At 39.8% G+C, this 20,374-nt stretch overlaps 1 protein-coding gene and 1 pseudogene across 5 annotated transcripts in view; one reads left to right on the top strand and one right to left on the bottom strand.

Annotated features, from left to right (window-relative positions):
- The window catches only part of LOC132020826 (glycine N-acyltransferase-like), a 26,045-nt gene extending 21,336 nt beyond the window's left edge, over positions 1-4,709 (top strand). For all 5 annotated transcript variants that reach the window (XM_059404966.1, XM_059404978.1, XM_059404976.1 and 2 more), the window contains 3 exons: positions 1,345-1,471; positions 2,869-3,040; positions 3,637-4,709. In XM_059404966.1, coding sequence (XP_059260949.1) covers positions 1,345-1,471; positions 2,869-3,040; positions 3,637-4,402 — 1,065 coding nt within the window. In that variant the 3' untranslated portion in view covers positions 4,403-4,709. The remainder of the gene's footprint in view (positions 1-1,344; positions 1,472-2,868; positions 3,041-3,636) is intronic.
- A 14,637-nt stretch (positions 4,710-19,346) lies between these two features.
- Positions 19,347-19,828, bottom strand: LOC132016315 (ribonuclease P protein subunit p20-like; annotated as a pseudogene).
- Between the last annotated feature and the right edge of the window lie 546 nt (positions 19,829-20,374).

Consider the following 20,374-nt stretch of genomic DNA (forward strand, 5'->3'; position numbering starts at 1 on the left):
GTCATCATCACTAGCCATCAGGGAGATTCAAATTAAAACCACATTGAGATACCACCTTACTCCAGTTAGAATGGCCAAAATTAGCAAGACAGGAAACAACATGTGTTGGAGAGGATGTGGAGAAAGGGGAACCCTCTTATACTGTTGGTGGGAATGCAAGTTGGTGCAGCCTCTTTGGAGAACAGTGTGGAGATGCCTTAAGAAATTAAAATTAGAGCTTCCCTATGCACTACTGGGTATTTACCCCAAAGATACAGATGTAGTGAAAAGAAGGGCCATCTGTACCCCAATGTTTATAGCAGCAATGGCCATGGTCACCAAACTGTGGAAAGAACCAAGATGCCCTTCAATGGATGAATGGATAAGGAAGATGTGGTCCATATATACTATGGAGTATGATGCCTCCATCAGAAAGGATGAATACCCAACTTTTGTAGGAACATGGACAGGACTGGAAGAGATTATGCTGAGCGAAATAAGTCAAGCAGAGAGAATCAACTGGTTTCACTTATTTGTGGAGCATAACAAATAGCATGGAGGATATGGGGAGATGGAGAGGAGAAGGGAGTTAAGGGAAATTGGAAGGGGATATGAACCATGAGAGACTATGGACTCTGAAAAACAATCTGAGGGTTTTGAAGGGCCGGGGGTGGGAGGTTGGGGGAGCCAGGTGGTGGGTATTACGGAGGGCACATATGGCATGGAGTACTGGGTATGGTGCATAAACAATGAATTCTGTTACGCTGAAAAGAAATTAATAAAAAAAAAAAGATTTAGTGTTTATGGAGTATTTCTCAGCCATAAAAAGAGTGAGATCTTGCCCGTTGTGACAACATGGATGGACCTAGAAGGTATAATGCTACATGAAATAAGTCAGACAGAGAAATACAAATACCATATAATTTCCCTCATATGTGGAATCTGAAAAACAAATAAGCAAACAAACAAAAATCAGAAACAAAGCCATAAACACAGAAAACAAACTGATGTTTCCTAAAAGGGAAGAGGGTGGAGGGATGGGCAAAATGGGTGAAGGGGAGTGGGAGGTACAGGTTTCCTGTTATGGTATGAATAAGTCATGGGGATAAAAGGTACAGCATAGGGAATACAGTCAGTGGTGGTGTAATAGCACTGTATGTGAGAGACGGTAGCTGTACTCGTGCTAAGCACTGCATAAAGTATAGACTTATTGGATAATTATGTTGGATACTTGAAACTAACATAACATTGTGTGTCAACTTACTTCAATTTTAAAAAGTCACAGTAGAGTGGAATTTAGAAAAATGTATTGCAATCATGAAATAAAAAGAATTTGTTTCATTTTGCTTTTCCCAATGACAATAGGAGATGATAGATGATTTTGATCACTACACCAATACTTACCAAATCTACGCCAAGGACCTCAAGAATTGTGAGGAATTTCTTGGCTCACCAGAAGTCATCAACTGGAAACAGCATTTGCAGATCCAGAGTAAGAGAAATGGGATGTGTATAGCCTCACTTCTCTGTCCTAAACAATTTTCCCTGAGTCATATCTCTCCTATCCCCCAAGCTCCAGACCCTCAGCCTGCTGCCAAATTTTTAACTCCACCCATAAAGGGAGAAAAAAATACTCTTGCAAAGAATGGGTTTTTATTTTTTATTTTTATTTTATTTGTTTTATTTTTATTTTATTTTATATTTTATTTTTATTTTTATTTTTATTTTAACCATAATATAATTTCTTGATAGCCAAGGATTTATGGCCTATTTTGCAGGCATATCCAGGATCCCTCAAGTGATTGGGTACCGAAGCATTCCTTTAAGGCTTTCCATTCCTGGATTAAGTGTGACAACTTGTGCCATAAATCACCTCCCAAACCGTGAAGGACAATGGTCATGGTTGTGGACATGCCCCCAGAGTCAGACTCCTTGGAATGGCACCTGCTTTTTACTTGCTATGTGATTCTAGTCACATGACTTAACCTCTCTGACACCATGGCTTTCATATTCAAAAATGAGGCTAGGAATAGCTTCTAGAACACTGGGGCATTGAGAAGATTAAAGGAAATCTTGAATAGGAATCTCTTACTACGATACCTGGATGGATCTGTTAACTTTTGCTGTGTAGCAAACCTCATAATTCTGTGAATCAACTGTTTGGGCTAGGCTCCACAAGGCCGTCCTGCTGATTTCACTTGGGTTTAGTCAGGCAGTTACAGTAGGTTGGTGGTTGGGCTCTGGACCAACTGATGAGCCTGGCCTCAGTCACATGTCTGAATGATGGTTCTGGCTGCCAGTGTTGGCTGCTATGGCAACGTGACCTCAGCAGGCTAGCACTAGGCCTATTCATATAGTATTGGTTTCAAAGTGATTGAGATCACAAGGAGAGAGCTAGCCTCAGTGTTCAAGCACTTTTAAGTTTTTCCCCACATCAAATTTATTTTTCCCCATTGGCAAAACAGATCATAGGGCCAAGGTCAGATGCAGTGCAGGAGAGGACTACTCTAGGGGATGGATACAAGGAGATGTGGGTGAATGTAGGCCATTATTGCAAAAGTCTACCACACTGAGAACATAGTAAGTGCACAATGGATATTGGATACTATTTTTCTAAAGCCTTCCTCTCCTTTCATTTCAAAACTACATGATTATGAAGTCCAGAAAACTTTGTTCCAGTCTTGCTTTGCCACTAAAGACTTAAAGAATTTCTGGGCCCATTTTTACTCATGTAAAATGGGGGAGATTGCACAAATCGTGATGATGAGACTCCGGTCACGCAGCAGCACTGAGCCTAGGTTCTCTGTAAATCCCAGACACTTCCTACTCCCCTGGAGCGCTTCTCCACAGGATGTGCTCAAATCAGTCTCTCCTTATAATCCCATCTAGGTACCCAGCCCAGTCTGAATGAGGTGATCCAGAATGTTGCAACCACTAAATCCATCCAAGTCAAGCAGACACGGTGCTTTCTCTATATGATGGCGAATGAGGTGAAGAAACTGGTTCCTTCCCTGCTGGACGTAAAGCAGTTATCCCCCAGTGGTGGTAAACCCAATGCTGTGTGAGTTTCATGCGAGTCAGCCTGCACTACCCACTACTGACCTAGCCTCCTGTTTTCTCTCCCTGCTTCCGCTCAGGCCCATCTGCAATCAATATTTCTCAATGAAGCTAGAGTAATCTTTTTAAAAAACTGTTCAATTCAGGTGCACCCAGGTGGCTCAGGTCATGATCCCAGAGTCCTGGGATCAAGCCTCGCAGGGGGTTCCCTGCTGGGTGGGAAGCCTTCTTCTCCCTCTCCATCCTCCCCTGCTTATGTTCCCTCTCTCTCGCCGTCTCTCTCTGTGTGTCTAATTAATTAATTAACATTTTTTAAGAATGTAATTCAGACCATGTTCCTCCTCTGCTTAAAACACTCCATTTCCTTTTTTATCTAGAGTATATCCAACTTCTGCTTAATCCTTCGACCTATCCTGTCCTTCCTGTACACTCGCTCCAACAACAATGGCCTTCTTAGGTCCTTCTGTGACTGCAAGCTCACCAATTCTCGGGGACTTTGCATCTGCTATTGCCCCTGCCCACTCTGTCTCTCGAGACCATAGAGGTAGAGAACACACACAGACCTCCATACTCATGGACTTTTCTCCTGGGCCTCCACAGCAACCAAGAGATGTTTCAACTCTCCTCCCTGGACGTTACCCACGCTCCCTTGGTGAATAAATTCTGGCATTTCGGCGGCAATGAGAGGAGCCAGAGGTTCATCGAACGCTGCATCCGGACTTTCCCCACCTTCTGCCTGCTGGGGCCCGAGGGGACCCCTGTGTCCTGGGGCCTGATGGACCAGACAGGCGAGATGCGGATGGCGGGGACCGTGCCTGAGTACCGGAAACAAGGCCTTATCTCTTACATCGTCTATTCCCAGACCCAGGCTCTGCACAAACTCGGCTTCCCCCTGTATTCGCACATAGACAAGAATAACAGAATTATGCAGCAGATGTCTTACAATCTGCACTACATCCGCCTGCCCTGTGACTGGAGCCAGTGGTACTGCGGTGCCTCTGTGAGGCGGCCCTGCACCGAAGACCATGTCAGATGGGCCTGGGGGGACAGAGGGAGAGAAGACGCTGTTACGTCTTCTACCGCTGCTAAAGAAATGGCACTATTTGGGCTCGGGGGAAAGCAGCACGATAGGTCAGCAAGGCCACCCTCATCCCTGCGCACGCATCGCAGATGGGCTTCTATAGATTTGTCCATAGGAAGCAGGCCCAGGTATTCCTGCAGCGGCCTTCACATAAGTGAGCACCCCCCACACTTCCAGGATCTCGGTGATACTGCTTCATGCGCTGCATGTTGGTTGCCTCAGATCGCTTCTCCTGGACTTCTTACAACATGGATTAGCCTTGACAAATTTTCCAGGGAGGGATAATGTTTTCTGGGCATTATGAATTATTCCTGTTCCTTCCTGTGGCTGTTTCCTTAGTGATCAGCAAGTGTGTTCTGCTCATTAGGTTTGCAGGGATTATCTTTTCCTCTGCTTGCTACTTTAGAAGTACATTAAATATATACAAATACATAGAGATGTTAGGTTAAACATAGTACTCGTGAAATAGCAGGGAGAGTTAATAAGAAAGAGACAGGTTAGCCTGTCCCCTGTCCCCTGTCCCCTGTCCCCACTCCTGCACTTTCCTAAACCCACCTGAGCCCCCAAACAATAAAGAAGATTTTGTGTTTCACTGTGTAAGCTGAAGTGCAGTGGTTTGTGATGGGGAGAGCATGGGTGAGTTTATGGAGAGAGGCAAGTGAGAACAACCGGGGAGTGGAGATTTGTTGGGAAGACACAGAAGATGACAGGGAGGTATGATTACGTATTGCCCCAATTGCCCTCAGCACGTTATTTTAGGACGCCTGGATTCTCTGAAGTTGCCGGGAGAACCCGGCTGGGAGTGTGGTGGGGTTATTCTTCCTGGTGGGGACAGGCACACTCGGAGGGTTCTTTTGCCCCAGCAAATCACCTGGACTAAGAACCTGTTTCCTTCTGATCCACCTAAGCCTGGCATTAGGCTATGGAACTGGGGATGGAATGTCCTACCCACCCACACACAGAAATCGAGGTTAATTTCTTGGCCAGTCAGTGTTTCTCGACCTTGACACAGTGGACATTTTAGGCTGGACAATTCTCTGTTGTGGCATAGGGACTGTCCTATACATTTGTAGAATGCTTAGCAGGACCCCTGGCCTCTACCCACTGAGGCCAGTAGCAACCTCCATCCCAACTCTGATAACTAAAAATGTCTCCAGATATTGACAAGTGTGCGCTGCATGCAAAGTCACCTGTGATGGAGAGCCACTGGTCTAGAGAAGGGACTCTCATCCTTGAGCCTGCATCAGAATCACAGACTGTGATTTAACTGTCAGGCCTGTTAAAACACAGACTGTTGAGCCTAACTCCTAGATTTCTGATTCAGTAGATTTTGGGTAGAATCCCAGGATTTAAATTTCTGACAAGTTTCCACTTGATCCTGCTGCTGCTGGTCCATGAACCAGGCTTTGAGACCCACAGGATTAGAGAAATAATAGAACATATTATGTCCTAAAGCCACAGATGAAAATTCATAATGCACACTACTTAGGTATATTGTTTTACTTTTGTTGATATAATGTAGATTTACATTCTAATTGATAATATTAGTTCATTATTAAGGAGGGCACATGTTGCAATGAGCACTGGGTGTTATGTGCAAATAATGAACCATGGAACATTACATCAAAAATTAATGATGTACTGTATGGGACTAACATAACATAATAAAAATAAATAAATTCCTAAAGTTTCTAAAAACATTGTCATTAGACAGACAATAAGAAGGCACCAAACTACACTTTTCCTACTTCCCCATAAAACCTGCCCATTAGAGAACAATTTTTTTTAAATAAAGGAAAAGAGGGGGCGCCTGGGTGGCTCAGTGAGTTAAGCCGCTGCCTTCGGCTCAGGTCATGATCTCAGGGTCCTGGGATCGAGCCCCGCATCGGACTCTCTGCTAAGCAGGGAGCCTGCTTCCTCCTCTCTCTCTCTCTCTCTGCCTGCCTCTCTGCCTGCTTGTGGTCTCTCTCTGTCAAATAAATAAATAAAATCTTAATAAAATAAAATAAAATAAAATAAAATAAAATAAAGGGAAAGAGTACCTTCAGCTATTATATGTTGTTCCAGGGAAAGACACAGACCTGGGTGCTAAGAGTTCCCCAGCATGACCATTTACCTGGGCTGTTGGGAATCTGACCTGCGGGATCTTCTGTAGTCAGGCTTCTGATATGGAACGAGTCAGCCATGGGAATAAAAGGTACAGCATAGGAAATATGTCAATGATATTGTCATGGTATTGAATGATGACTGATTGTAGATACACTTGTGGCAAGCATAGCATAAGGTATACAGATGTTGAATCACTATCTTGTACACCTGAAACTAATGTAACATGGTGTGTCAACTCTGCTCAATTAAAAAAAAAAAGAAAAGAAAAGAAAAGCAGGTGATTCTGGAATAAGAAATCTAAAAAAGACTGCCCTGGGTCCTCACTGGAAAAGACTCTGGTGAGTTTTCCTGATAACCAAAATAGTTGTAAGCTTACACAAAGACTTATCCCTAGATGATAAGAACTGGAAGAATTAACCCAGTAAAAGTTATAAAACACAGTTTTTCCAGGGAACCTCTGAAAGCAGATAGTACATAGAAGATGACTGCCTGAAAACTAGCCAAATAAAAACAAAACCAGAAATTCAGATAAAATTCTCTGCTTCCACTAAAGACCACAGAAGAAAGATTCTACTAATAGTCCCATTTTCCTTCACATGTTTATGTCCTTTCTTATTTTGATTTTTTATTGTATTATCTTTTTCCCAGTTTAATGTTATATAATTCTGATTTTCTGTAAAATATTCCCCTTAACTGCTAATTAACTTCTTTATGTTTTTGTTTTGTTTTGTTTTGTTCTGTTTTGAGAGACAAAGAGAGGATACAGGAGGAGAGGATCAGAGGGAGAGAGAGAGAATCTTTATTTTTTTTATTGTGTTATGTTAATCACCATACAGTACATCATTAGTTTTTGATGTAGTGTTTAACTGTTTGCATAGAACACCCAGTGCTCATTACGACACATGCCCTCCTTAATACCCATCACCAAGCTCACCCATCCCCCCACCCTTCAGTTTTGGAAGTTTTTCCTGATTCCATAGTCTCTCCTGGTTCCTCTCCCAATCTGATTTCTCCCCCTTCATTTTTCCCTTCTCTTGATGCCCTCCATTCTATTCCTTATGCTCCACAAATAAGTGAAACCATGTGATAATTGACTTTCTCTGTTGGACTCATTTCACTCATCATAATCTTAAGTAGGCTCCAGCCCAGTGTGGAGCCCAGTGTAGGGCTCAAGATCAAGACCTGAGCTGAAATCAAGAGTCCGACACTTAACCCATTGAGCCACCCAGACACCCAACTTCTTTAGGCTCTAAGGACAATTCCATCTTAACTCTATAATTTATTTCTTTCAAGCTACTGCTAATGCAGTCAACTTAAAGAATTTCTACACATGGCAGCTCCTGGGGAAAAAAACCCACAATTAATGGACATATATTCAACCAATGATTTTGAATTTAATTAGAACAATGATATTCTGGTCAACAACTAGTCTTTAGGAAGATTAGAATGATACTATTGATAAACATTCATGGAATGTCTCCAGGAAAAATACTTTTCTAAAGTTTTGTCAACAGGAATTAACCAATTTGGTAAAAATTATCAAATATTATCACTCAACCTTACCACAAGAATCACTCCAACACTTGGTCATACTAGTTTTTTTATGAGCTTTCAGAGGTATTTCCTTGGTAGTAATACTGCAAATCTGATCCCCAAACCTCAAACATTTGCTTTAAAAAAAAAAAAAAAAAGATTTATTTATTTGAGAGAGCGAGTGAGTAGGGGGTAATGGCAGAGGGAGAGAATCTGCAAGCAGACTTCCCACTGAGTACAGCAGCCAACATGGGACTTGATCTCACAACCCATGAGATCACAACCTGAGCTGAAACTAATAGTGGGATGCTTAACTGACTGAGTCACCCAGGCACTCACCAAAGAGGCTCAAACATTTGAAACCTTGAATTATCCTAACAAAGTGATGCAAGGTTCAAAAATCCTTGGACATAGAAAGAAGTGTAGATGGTAGCATACTGCTACATTAATCTTACCAATAATTATACTCTTTTCATACAATATGTAGAAGAAGGAAATGTCCTTGTGCTGTAAAGATGGACATATAAATAGTCCTGAGGATCAGAAACTATTTGCAAAACCCACAGCATTAGCAAATTTAAACATACCTCATGAAAGTCTCTTACCTTCTTATCCTCTGAGGGAATCACATTCTTTTATGCTAAGACAGGACTGTAGGAATCTTAGGCCACACCAGTGTATCTCTCCCCAACTCCCTCAGTAGACTATGCGTCCTTTCAAAGAGTCTGAAAATGTCAAGTACACCTGGAATTATACCTGCTAGCTGATGAGAACTGGAACTGGATAGCCCAACATGGTCATCTATTACTGTGCTTCCAACTATCTACCATAACAAATAACACATGTCAAGCTGTATAGCAACATCATACTAGTTTATGTACTTTAGCCCACAGAGTTAGGTGTAATAAAATAGCCTTGGATTTTCTTTGGCCAACTGGTGGAAATCTGTGCCATTGAAAACACACTGGATTAACACCAAAGATGAGTTAGAACAATCTAGCCTAAAATAAATAAAATCCTATCTGACTTCAAACTGCTTCTTCCTCTCCTAAGTTAGTTTCTCTTGGAGGTAGTGAGGACTTAAATGAGAGGGACAACAGTAAAGAGCACTGAAGAAGGTCCTGAGCTTGCTCATTAGCATAGAACCTGTTATTCTACTGTGTTCCTGGCATCTTCTATAAGGTCATTCCCTCGGAGTTTTCATGGTGCCCCCCCAAAACTTCCATCTATTGCAGTAAGTCTAAAAATCTAGAGTAATTATCCTTTCTTTCTTTCCCTCTCCAAAGGCAGTTATTTTAGAAGTGAGAAGATTTATCTCATCTACCTTCTATGGTTCAGGTAAAGATATATGATTCTAGTTCCTATTGATTCATAAACTCCCATTCCTGGCTGTTTCTTGGTCTTCCCTCCAAACGAAGGTACCTATCAACATCCTCCTGCAGGGGTCACAGATGCTGCAGATGCTAGAAAAATCCTTGAGGGACAAAATTCCTGAGTCCTTAAGTTGAAAATGGGTCATTCTCAAGGAAACAAGCAGTGAAACTGTACCCAGTCCCTCTAAGCCAGGGTATCAGTGGAGGTCTGGTGGGAACTGGAACTCCCATTACCATAATAACAGGTAGAGTCTATCTGATCTCACTGAAGGTTGAATGGGAAACCTGGGCTTCTAGCTCCAGCTTACAGTAAGGAGATCCCTCCCCTTCCTACTCCTTCCTTTGTCAGAACAGTGTCAGAGAAAGCCAACCAAAATGGAAAATTTAAATAATATCCAGAGTCTCATAACATACTGTGCAATATGTCCAGGATTAAAAATGACTTGTCATTAAAAACCAGGAAAAAAATGCAACTTAACTGAAAAATGAAAAATCAGCAGATACTAACAGTAGAATACACAGATTTTAGAATTAACTGACAAGGATTTTAAAGCATCCCTCATAAAATGTTTCAGTGGAAAATTACAAAAGCCCTTGCAACAAATAAAAAACTGGGGAGTAGAGAAAAGAGAGTTTCAGAGACCTACTGGACTATAGTGAAAGGTCTAGCACTTGTATTATTATAGCCCCAAAAACAAAGGACACAGAGTGGAACTGAAAAAGTATTTGAAAAAGTAATAGCTGAAAATTCCCCAAATTTACCAAAATGCATGACCTTACAGATTCAAGAAGCTTAGTGTAATCCCAACATGATAAGCCCAAAGAAATCCATGCCAACACATATAATCAAACTTCTGAAAACTAAAGACAAAAGAAAAAATCCTGAAAGCAGCAAGAGGGAAACGATACCTTATTTACTGGGGGAAAAACCAATTTGAATGGCAGCAGATGTGTCATCAGAAAACATGGAGGCTAAAAGAATATGTTGTAGGTATTTTAAGGGCTTTAAAAAAAAAAACCTGTCAACCCAGAATTCTATACCCAACAAAAATATCCATCAAGAATAAAGAGGAAATCAAGACACTCTCTGATAACGGAAAACTAAGAGAATTTGTTTCCAGCAGACCTATCCTAAAAGAATAGTTTAAAGAAATTCTCTAAACAGAAAAGAAACAACAAAAGAAGACATTTTGGAACATAAGAAGAATAGAATGGAAATTATAAATGAGGATAAATACAAAAGACTCTTCTTCTTGAGTTTTCTATATTATATTTAACTCTTGATATAAAAATTGTAACACTGACCAATGTGATTATCAATGTATGTAGAAGGAATACTTAATATTATATAATATATAGAATCTTACTATAATTGAAGAACGGTAATGGGACATCGATGTTGAGAGAGGTGAGAGTGGGTTTGACTATAAAGGGGTAGCACTAGGGGTGGTGGTATCCTGTATCTTGATTGTGGTGGTGTTTATATGAATCTACTGGATAAAATGCCATATGCACACATTGTGACAATGTCAATTTCGCTAGTTCTGACATTGTACTACAGTGACTTAAGATTTACTATTGGGGAATATTGGGTGAGACTGGATAGGGCCTCTTTGTATTATCTTTGCTACTTCATGTGAATGAATAAAAGTTTAAAAAAATGAATGTTGGTTCATCCATATTCTAGAATGCTATGCAGTCATTAAAAATCATTTTTTAAAAGAAATATGGCTAAAATGTATTTATTTGATGAGAGGGCAACATATCAAAATCAAATAAATCTGAAATTTTTCATTTTTGTAAAATGTATTGTGTTTGTACATGAATAGAAGGAAATCTATTAAATTTAGATCTTATTAAGTTTTACAAGGGGAGAGTTCATGATTTCTATTCACAAATTATAAGGTCTGACAATTTTACCATATGAATATTTTTTAAAAGATATATTTATTGGGAGCCCTGGGTGGCTCAGTCAGTTAAGCTTCTGACTCTTGATCAGCTCAGGTCACAATCTCAGGGTTGTGAGACTAAGCCCCATGTCAGGCTCTGCACTCAATGTGGAGTATGCTTGTTCCTCTGCCTGTTCTTCCCCCTGCTTGCTCTCTCTCTCTCTAAAATTTAAAAAAAAAAAAAATCTTTAAAAGATATATTTATTGGGGCAAAAATTAAAACCTAAAAACTATTTGGCATAAATGCTCATTAGGTACCTTCTAATCATAAAACTTCACTATTTCCTGGAAGTAATCCTTGTCCTTATCAAACATAGCTCTTTCGCATTCCTTTCTAAAAAGCTGACTCTCTCCCTTTCTTGGAATGCTGCAGGTTTATGGGACCATCTTTCACACAACCAGGGAAATCCATTCAAGCTAAAGGCCCTACTGGACAAAATACCTGATTTTAACACCCTCAGGAGCAGGTCAGGTGCCAGATGTGAAATGAATATGCTTCTGTGTTCGTATTTTCTATGTGCCTACCATGTCCCTAACAATGTGATGGACTCTAGGGATACAGAAGAATCACAGTGATAGTGAACAAGTCCTTGTCCCCAAAAAATCCACAGCTTAGAAGAGAACATAGGAAAGTCCACAGACTAATTACAACATGGCATGAAATTTGCAGAAACCAAAGAATGAATGAGATAAACAGCACAGGTAGAAACTTAATTAAAACTATATGCAGTACACTTCCATATTCATTCATTGTTTTGATTTCAAAACAGGCCCCCAACACCATCCTGCTAATGCTAAAGCCAGACACACTTTGTCATTTCTTGCATCTGTTTTGTGGGAATAGAGTCAACCAATGGAAGGATGTGCTAACTTAAGATTATGTTGATTGCTTAGGTAAGCTGATCTTTTTTTAAATACATTAGAGGAAAATTAATATACTAGGCTATAGTTAATGTAGCAGGTTATACTTCCAAATTGTAATAAAGCAATAATAATTTTTAACTCCTAACCTAAGGGAAAAATCTATTTTCTACTTTTAAAAATGCCAACTTTTATATACATATATATGTATGTATATAAATATATAAATATACATATATATTTATATGTATATAAATATATATATTTATATTTACATACACACACACACCACATCTTCTTTATCCATTCAAGTAGATAGACATTTGGGCTGTTTCCATAATTTGGCTATTGTAGATAATACTGCTATAAACATGAGGGTACATGTATCCCTCTAAATTAGTATTTTTGTAAACCATACCAACTCATTCACACTAACTCACAACTTCTCATTGTGATACTGCCTTCCCATTGAGATGCTGCATGTTATTGAAACCTACCGTCATTAACAAGGTCAATAAAATGAGGCAGAAAAAAACTATATGTGGTGGAGGTTTCAGGGAGATGTTCAGAGATGCTCCTAGTGGAAATTTTACCAAAGCTGGATGCTGAAATAAGATTTTTTTTACATGGTGGTAAGGTAGGGTGAAATTCAAAGCAGAGAAAATAGCAACTGCAAAGCATAAGGCCTGAAAAAACAGAGTAAATTAAGGAAAATGAAGGAGTAAAATGACATGGTTGCATTTTTAATTTCCATCATCAAAGAAAGATGTCATTTTCAGTATATAGATCTTTCATCACCTTGGTTAAATTTATTCCTAAGTATTTAATTATTTTTGATGCTACTATGAATGAAATTTATTTTATATTTTTTTAGTTAGTTCATTGTTAATGTATAGATATACCATTGATTTCTGTATGTTGATTTTGTATCCTGCCACTTTACTGTAGTCATTCATTAGTTCTACCAGGTTTTGGTCATTTTTAGTATTTTCCATATAAAGATCGTTTTATCTGCAAACAACGACAATTTTACATCTCCTATTTCTTCTTCTTGTCTGACTCCTCTAGTTAGGACTTCTAATACCAGATAATACCCTGTCTCCTTCCTGACCTTAGAGGCAAAGCTTTGAAGCTTTCATCATTGACTATATTAATTGTGGATTCATCATATATGGCCATTATTTTTTTTTTAAGATTTTATTTATTTATTTGTCAGAGAGAGAGAGAGCGAGAGCGAGCACAGGCAGACAGAGTGGAAGGCAGAGTCAGAGGGAGAAGCAGGCTCCCTGCGGAGCAAGGAGCCTGATGTGGGACTCGATCCCAGGACGCTGGGATCATGACCTGAGCCGAAGGCAGCTGCTTAACCAACTGAGCCACCCAGGCGTCCCATATATGGCCATTATTATAATGAGGTATACTCCTACCATACCCAATTTGTTGAGAGCTTTAGTAATGAAAAGATGTTTTACTTTGACGAATGCTTTTTCTGCATCTATTGAGATAATCATATAATTTTTACCTTTCCTTTTTTAACAGAGCATATCACATTTATTTGCATATATTGAATCACCCTTGCATTGCAGGAGTAAATCTCATTTGATCATTGTATACATTCCTTTTAATGGGTTCTTGAATTTGGTTTGCTAATATTTTGTTGAAAAATCATAGGAAGACATGAATAATATTTGAATAAATATTACATGAATAAATATTTTCCAAAGAAATCTAGATGACCAACAGACACATCAAAAGATGCTTAATATCTTGAAGGGACGGGGGGTGGGAGGGTGGGGGAGCCAGGTGGTGGGTAGTATGGAGGGCACGCATTATATGGAGCACTGGGTGTGGTGCAAAAACAATGAATTCTGTTACACTGAAAAGAAATTTTTAAAAAAGATGCTCAGTATCACTGATTATCAGTGATATCAGGGAAATATAAATCAAAACTACAATGAGATGTTACCTCACATCTGTCAGAATGGCTTAAATCAACAACACAAGAAACAATCGGTGTTGGAGAGGGTGTGGAGAAAGGGAAACTCTTATACTGTTGATGGGAAAGCAAACTGGTGGAGCTATTCTGGAAAACAGTATGAAGGTTCCTCAGAAAGTTAAAAATAGAACTACCCTATGATTCAGCAATTGCACTACAAGGTGTTTACCCAAAGAAAACAAAAATACTAATTCAAAGGGATACATGTACCCCAATATTTATAAGAGCAATATCTACAATAGCCAAATTATAGAAACAACCTAAGTGTCCACCAACTAATGAATGGATAAAAAAGTGGTATACGTATGCTGTGGAATATTACTCAGTTATTAAAAAAAGAATGAAACCTTGTCATTTGCAATGTTGTGGATGGAGCTAGAGAGTATGATGATAACTGAAATAAGTCAGTCAGAGAAAGACAAATACCATATGATTTCACTCATATGTGGAATTTAAGAAACAAATGAGTATTATTCTATCTTCTTGATGAATTAACCCTTTAATCATTATATAAGACCTCTTTGTCCCTTGTAACCATTTTGGGCTAAAGTCTATTTTGTCTAAATACAGCTACCCCTGCTCTCTTCTGATTTCCATTTGCATATCTTTTTTGTTCCTTCACTTTGAGTAGAAGTGTTTCCTTAAGGATGAAGTGAGTCTCTTGTAGGTAACATAGGTCTTGGTTTTTTTTTTTTTTAATCTATCCAGCCACTCTATGTCTTTTGATTGGAGAATCAATCCATTTACATTTGGAAGAATTAACAATGGGTAAGAACTCACTAATGCCATCTCATCGTGTTCTGCTCTTCATAATTCCCTTGTTCTCTTTTTCCTCTCGTTGCCTTCCTCTGTAAAACTGGTGGTTTTCTGTAGTGGTAAGCTTTGATTCCCTTCTCTTACCTATTCTAAATGTACTGTAGTTTTTTGCTTTTTGTTGTCATGGGGCTTACATAAAATATAGATATAATGATCTGTTTTACTCTGATAACAACTTAACTTTGATCACCTACTAAAACTACCCTTTTGGTTCCTTTTCTTTTCTGTTTTCATTGTCATAAGTTACATTTTTATATCAGGTATCCATTAACAAATTTGTACTTATACCTGTTTGTAATGTTTTTGTCCTTTAACCTTTATATTTAAAGTGCTTAATCACCACCATATTACAGTATTAGTGTTCTGAATCTGAATACTTATATGATTACATTTACCAATGTATTGTATTTTTTCACGTTTTCATGTTACCAATTAGCATTGTTCCATCTCAGTTTAAAGATCTTTCAGCATTTTAAAAAATATTTTATTTTTTATTTTTGTTTTATTTTATTTTTTTAAATTTATTTATTTGTCAGAGAGAGAGCGAGCACACAGGCAGGCAGAGTAGCAGGCAGAGGGAGAGGGAGAAGCAGGCTCCCTGCTGAGCAAGGAGCCCGATGTGGGACTCAATCCCAGGACACTGGGATCATGACCTGAGCCAAAGGCAGCTGCTTAACCAACTGAGCCACCCAGATGTTCCAAATGAATTTATTTTTAAGTCCTCTCTACACCCAATGTGGGGTTCAAACTCACAACCCTGAGATCAAGAGTTCCATGCTCTACCGAATGAACCATCCATGTGCCCTGCCTTTCAGCATTTCTTTTTAAGGCAGGTCTAGGGGGTAATGAACTCCATCAGCTTTTGTTTGTTGGGAAAGTCTTTATCATGCACCATTTCTAAAAAAACTTTTCTGGGTAAAGTATTTTTTGGTTGGCAGTTTCTTTCAGCATTTTGAATATATCATTCCATTTCCTCTGGTCTGCAAGTTTTCTGCTGAGAAATCTGCTGATATTCTTATGGAGGCTCCCTTATAGATTACAAACTGGTTTTCTCCTGTTTCTTTTATAAGATTCTCTCTTTGCCTTTTGACAGTTTTATTATAATGTTTCTTAGAGTGGTGCTCTTTAAGTTCATTTTGTTATGTGACTTATGAGCTTCATAAACTTGGGTATCCAAATTTCTCCTCAGATTTGGGGAATTCTTGCCATTATTTCTTTAAATAGCTTTTTGTGCTTTTCCCTCTCTTCTACTCTAGAACTCCCCAAATTCACAAATGGGTTCTTTTAGTAGTATCCCATAGATCATGTAGGCTTTCTTCACTCTTTTTCATTCTTTTTATTTGTGTTGTTTTATCAGTTTCAACTGATCTGACTTTGAGCTCACTTATTCTTCCTTCTGCCTGATTTAGTCTGCTGTTGAAGTGCCCTATCAAATCCTTCAATGCAGCCATTGTACTCTTCACCTCCAAAATTTCCATTTGGTTCTTTTTTATGTTTTCTATCTTTGTTGACCTTCTTATTTTGTTCTTGTACTCTCCTGATACTGTTAAATTGTTTATCTGTGTTCTGTTTTGATTCGTTGAGCATCTTTTGATAAATTATTTTGAATTCTTTGTTAGGAAATCCCTGGATCTCCATTTCTTTGGAGCCAGTTACTAGAGGTTTACTGGGTTCTTTCAGTGGCATCATGTTTCCCCAATTTTTCATGATCCCTGTAGCCTTATGTAAGTGCTTTCACATATGAAGAAACAGTCACCTCTTCCATGATTTTGGTAGGAAAGACTTTAATCTGTGAGTGGGGCATGCTGAGTATGCTGGGACCCTAGGTCTAGTGGTTAAGGGCACCATGCAGGGCAGCATGTGGTGGTATCAGGTTCACGGAGAGGACTGCCTCTTTGACTCTTGCCAATGGGGTCCTCAGTGGTAGCTTCAGGATCAGGTTCAGGCCCACAGAGGCTAGAGCCAGTGCTGGGAGCACACATATTTGTGGGGCCGAACTGCAGGTGTCTCTGTTGTGGCAGGGGACAATTATACCACTATATTATGGGGGAGACAGGCAGTTAGGGCCAGGGACAAATGCAGGTCACTGGCAGCAGTGGGGGCCATGGCTGTTGGCATGTACTACCATGGTTGCTGAGTCTTGGCCACAGGTGCACAGCAGTGGAGGTTGGTGATGAGGGTCAGATTGGGGGCATGCAGGTGTATAGCTAGAGAAGCCAGGTGCAGATGATTGCAGTATTGCAGGCCCGTGACAGGAAACAGTCTGATCTAGGCATACAAACAGTTGTAGGGAACCTAATTATTTGGTGTACTCTCTCAAGGCTGCACAGTCTCTGTCTCAGCATTCAAATGGCAGCAGAAGGCAGTGACAATTGGGCAAATGCTGGGTGATGGGTGTCAGCTGCAGTGGTCTAGGCTGATGTGTTATAGTCATGCAGCCACAGAGCCCTGGGATGACTAATGGTGAAGTTCCCTGGCTCCAGCAGTGGCCAGTAGAGGAGGGAGTGAGGAGGGATTCAAGTGGCTGGCATCAGAGAATATGAACACTTATGGAGCAAAAGATGGTGAAATCGACAGAAGGTCCACAGTGGCTGTGCTGGTCATTGGTTTCTTTAGTGGAAAAAGCTGCTGGTTTGTCTGCAGAGCAGATCATGTTGAACCATGGATCACTCCCATTACATGGCTGATACTAGTAGTTTCTTCATTTCTTTCTTGTTCCTAGCTATCTCTAAACATCTTGGTTTTTGCCAGTCTAGGTGAGATGAAACAGAAGTGGGATCTTCATGTAGTGCCTCCAAAGTCCGGGGAAGCTGGTTATTCACCCTGATATTTCTTTCCTGGTTGCAGGGTAGAGAAAGCTAGGGAGTTTCCTCTTGGCATTGAGCAATGCCAGCCTGGGGCGATGGATAATGCAGGTAAAAAGAATCTGTCTTCTTTTTTTTTTTAATTAAATTAATTTATTTACTTTCAGAAAAACAGTATTCACTATTTTTTCACCACTCCCAGTGCTCCATGTAATCTGTGCCCTCTATAATACCCACCTCCTGGTACCCCAACCTCCCACCCCTCTGCCACTTCAAACCCCTCTGTTGTTCTTCACAGTCCATGAGAGACTATGGACTCTGAAGAATCTGTCTTCTTCCTCTTTTTGTACAGTTGGTCTTGGGTTTTTATTCCACCGTGCTGCTGAAGGTCCTCAAGTGGACTTCATAACTCTCCCAGAGTTATTTTTGTTCATGGGTAGATGTCTAATTGTAGATCTTTGTGGTGGGACAGAGGCTGGGTTCTCCTACACTGCCACTTTGGTGACATCACGTTTAAAAATAAAGTTTGATCAGTAGTATCCCTGCTGAATAGGAAATGTATTTTTGTTTAATACTTTCCAGATATCATAGGGGAAAATAGCTTTCGGATTTTGTACTGCTTAAAGTAATATCTTCCTCTTTTCTTCAATAATCCCATATCCGTTTTGAAAATTTTGCCAGATATATTTGAATGAGTATGTTAGTTTCATGAAATTACAGTATGTTTAACAATGGTATGATTTCTTTTTAAAGAAGAAAGCATATTTAGTTCATCATCCTTTTCTGGGTTACATCATTTAGAGATAGACATTGTAATCCTATTATCTGTATCAATTTTAATAAAGACATGTCTTTAAGCCTACATATTTTTAAAATCTTTGCCCTAAAGCAAGATGTGCTCTTTTGGTCAAAGATTGTGCTTGTTAATTATCATTTTCCATAAGCTGGCTGGATTGGGTTGGTCACAACCTCAAGTCTGGCGGCTGACACTAGCTTTATTTGGACTGTTTTTTTTTGTTAACTGCTGATGGAAGCAGATTGAGCAATGTAGAAGTTACAGTGTTCTCAAGAGTAGAAAGAAAAGGCAGTGCATAGTCACTTCTCAAGCTTCTCAATAAGTTTTAGGGAGATAAAGAAATATGGTCATTTTTGTTTGTTTGAAATGTTAAAGCAATAGCTGAGTTAGGAATACTTTTGTTCAAACATTTTTTGTTATTAATTAAATAAGGGAGTCCTTGACCCTACAATATAAATAATTCCTAAATAAACTCAATATGCCAACACAAAATACTAATAGTTTAGTATTTAAAAACATCACAGTATAATGAAATCCTGAAAACTAGTACAGCAAATCACTAAGTACAAACATTTTGGTTCATTTTACTTTTCTAACAGGAATCAGGAGGAGACAGGAGAGGGAAAAGGTTTGTGTTTGTCACCATGATGGGATCCAGCTAATCCGACATATGACAGTTAAATCAGCAATTTCATAACTTCAAGAGGGGAATGCTCCCTAAAGCCGCATCGCAGGACTGGAGCTATAAACATTATCCAGTTCTCCTGTCATATAATTCTTCAGCTACATCCAGGCTAATCAACTGACTGGGCTTTAAGTTATTTAGATATATAAACATATTTCCCAATTTAAATGTAGAGCCCCTTGAATTTAATTTTTCTTTCTCTTTTCTTTTCTTTTTTTTTCTTTCCCTCTCTCTCCCTATCCTTTCCTTTTCCCTTCCTAGAGCCTAGCTGTGTGGGGCTGGGTGGATAAGCTGGCCAGTCTCATTTCAGTTACTTGAGTGTGAGCCTGAAGACACAGATGGCCTAGTTGTGGGGGATCTGGGTTGGCGGTTCTCATGGATCAGTCTCTGGTTCCAATTCTGCTACAAGCTCCCCAGCAGGGGCACTGGCAGCCACCTGCAAGAACCCAAAGCCATCCACCTGCAGCTATAGCGCCATGTTGATGGCAGGCTTGATGGGGCTGATGGCCAGGTCCCAGCCATGAACACAGATCTCACTACATGAGTTCTGACCCACACCCCCTCTGTCCAGCAGCTCCTGACAGCAGTCTTCATGTGGACATAAATGTTACTGGGTCTCCAGGGCAGGCAGTGGGGGAGCTGCTCCCAAAAGGTGTGCTCCACCGGGTCCAGCTTAGCCTCCACAGACTTGCCAGGCTCTTGGTGGCCTCTGTGCTGCCTGCCTCTCCCTGGTCTATATGCCCTTGCCCTCCATACATACAGGGCCTGCTCCCCTGCCAGTACACTCAGCATGGCCCCCAACCCCCAAGAAGGTAGGAGAAGGAAAGCATGTGATGGGAACTCCAGGTGCCAGGCGCCCTGCTGGCACCAGGTCCTGAACCCACTTCTGAGCGAGCACCAAAATGCATGGGTTCTAAGAAATGCAAATAAAACACACCTCTGTAGCAAATGAAATGTTTCATTCTTTCATAGTCTTAGGATCATAGAACTACCAAGGATATTTAAAATGAATAGAACTTTGGAATTTCACGTGGTTTTATCATTATCATCCCACTGCCACCTGTCCTTGAGTCAGAAAACATCTTCTACCTAAGTGGACACCTTCAGCCAAGGAATCAAAATTCCCTTCAAAGGAACCACCTGAGCACCCCTAAAATAAAATTCTCTCCAAATGATGACTTGAGCCCTACTACTTAGTGGGAGAATCAGTAGAACCTATAGGATCATATTTGGAATGGACATTCTCTGTTTTTTTTTTTTTTTAACATTTTCTTTTAAAGATTTTATTTATTTATTTGACAGAGAGAAATCACAAGTAGATTGAGAGGCAGGCAGAGA

This window comes from Mustela nigripes, chromosome 1 (assembly GCF_022355385.1).
Source record: "Mustela nigripes isolate SB6536 chromosome 1, MUSNIG.SB6536, whole genome shotgun sequence".
NCBI classification, from domain to species: Eukaryota; Metazoa; Chordata; class Mammalia; order Carnivora; family Mustelidae; genus Mustela; species Mustela nigripes.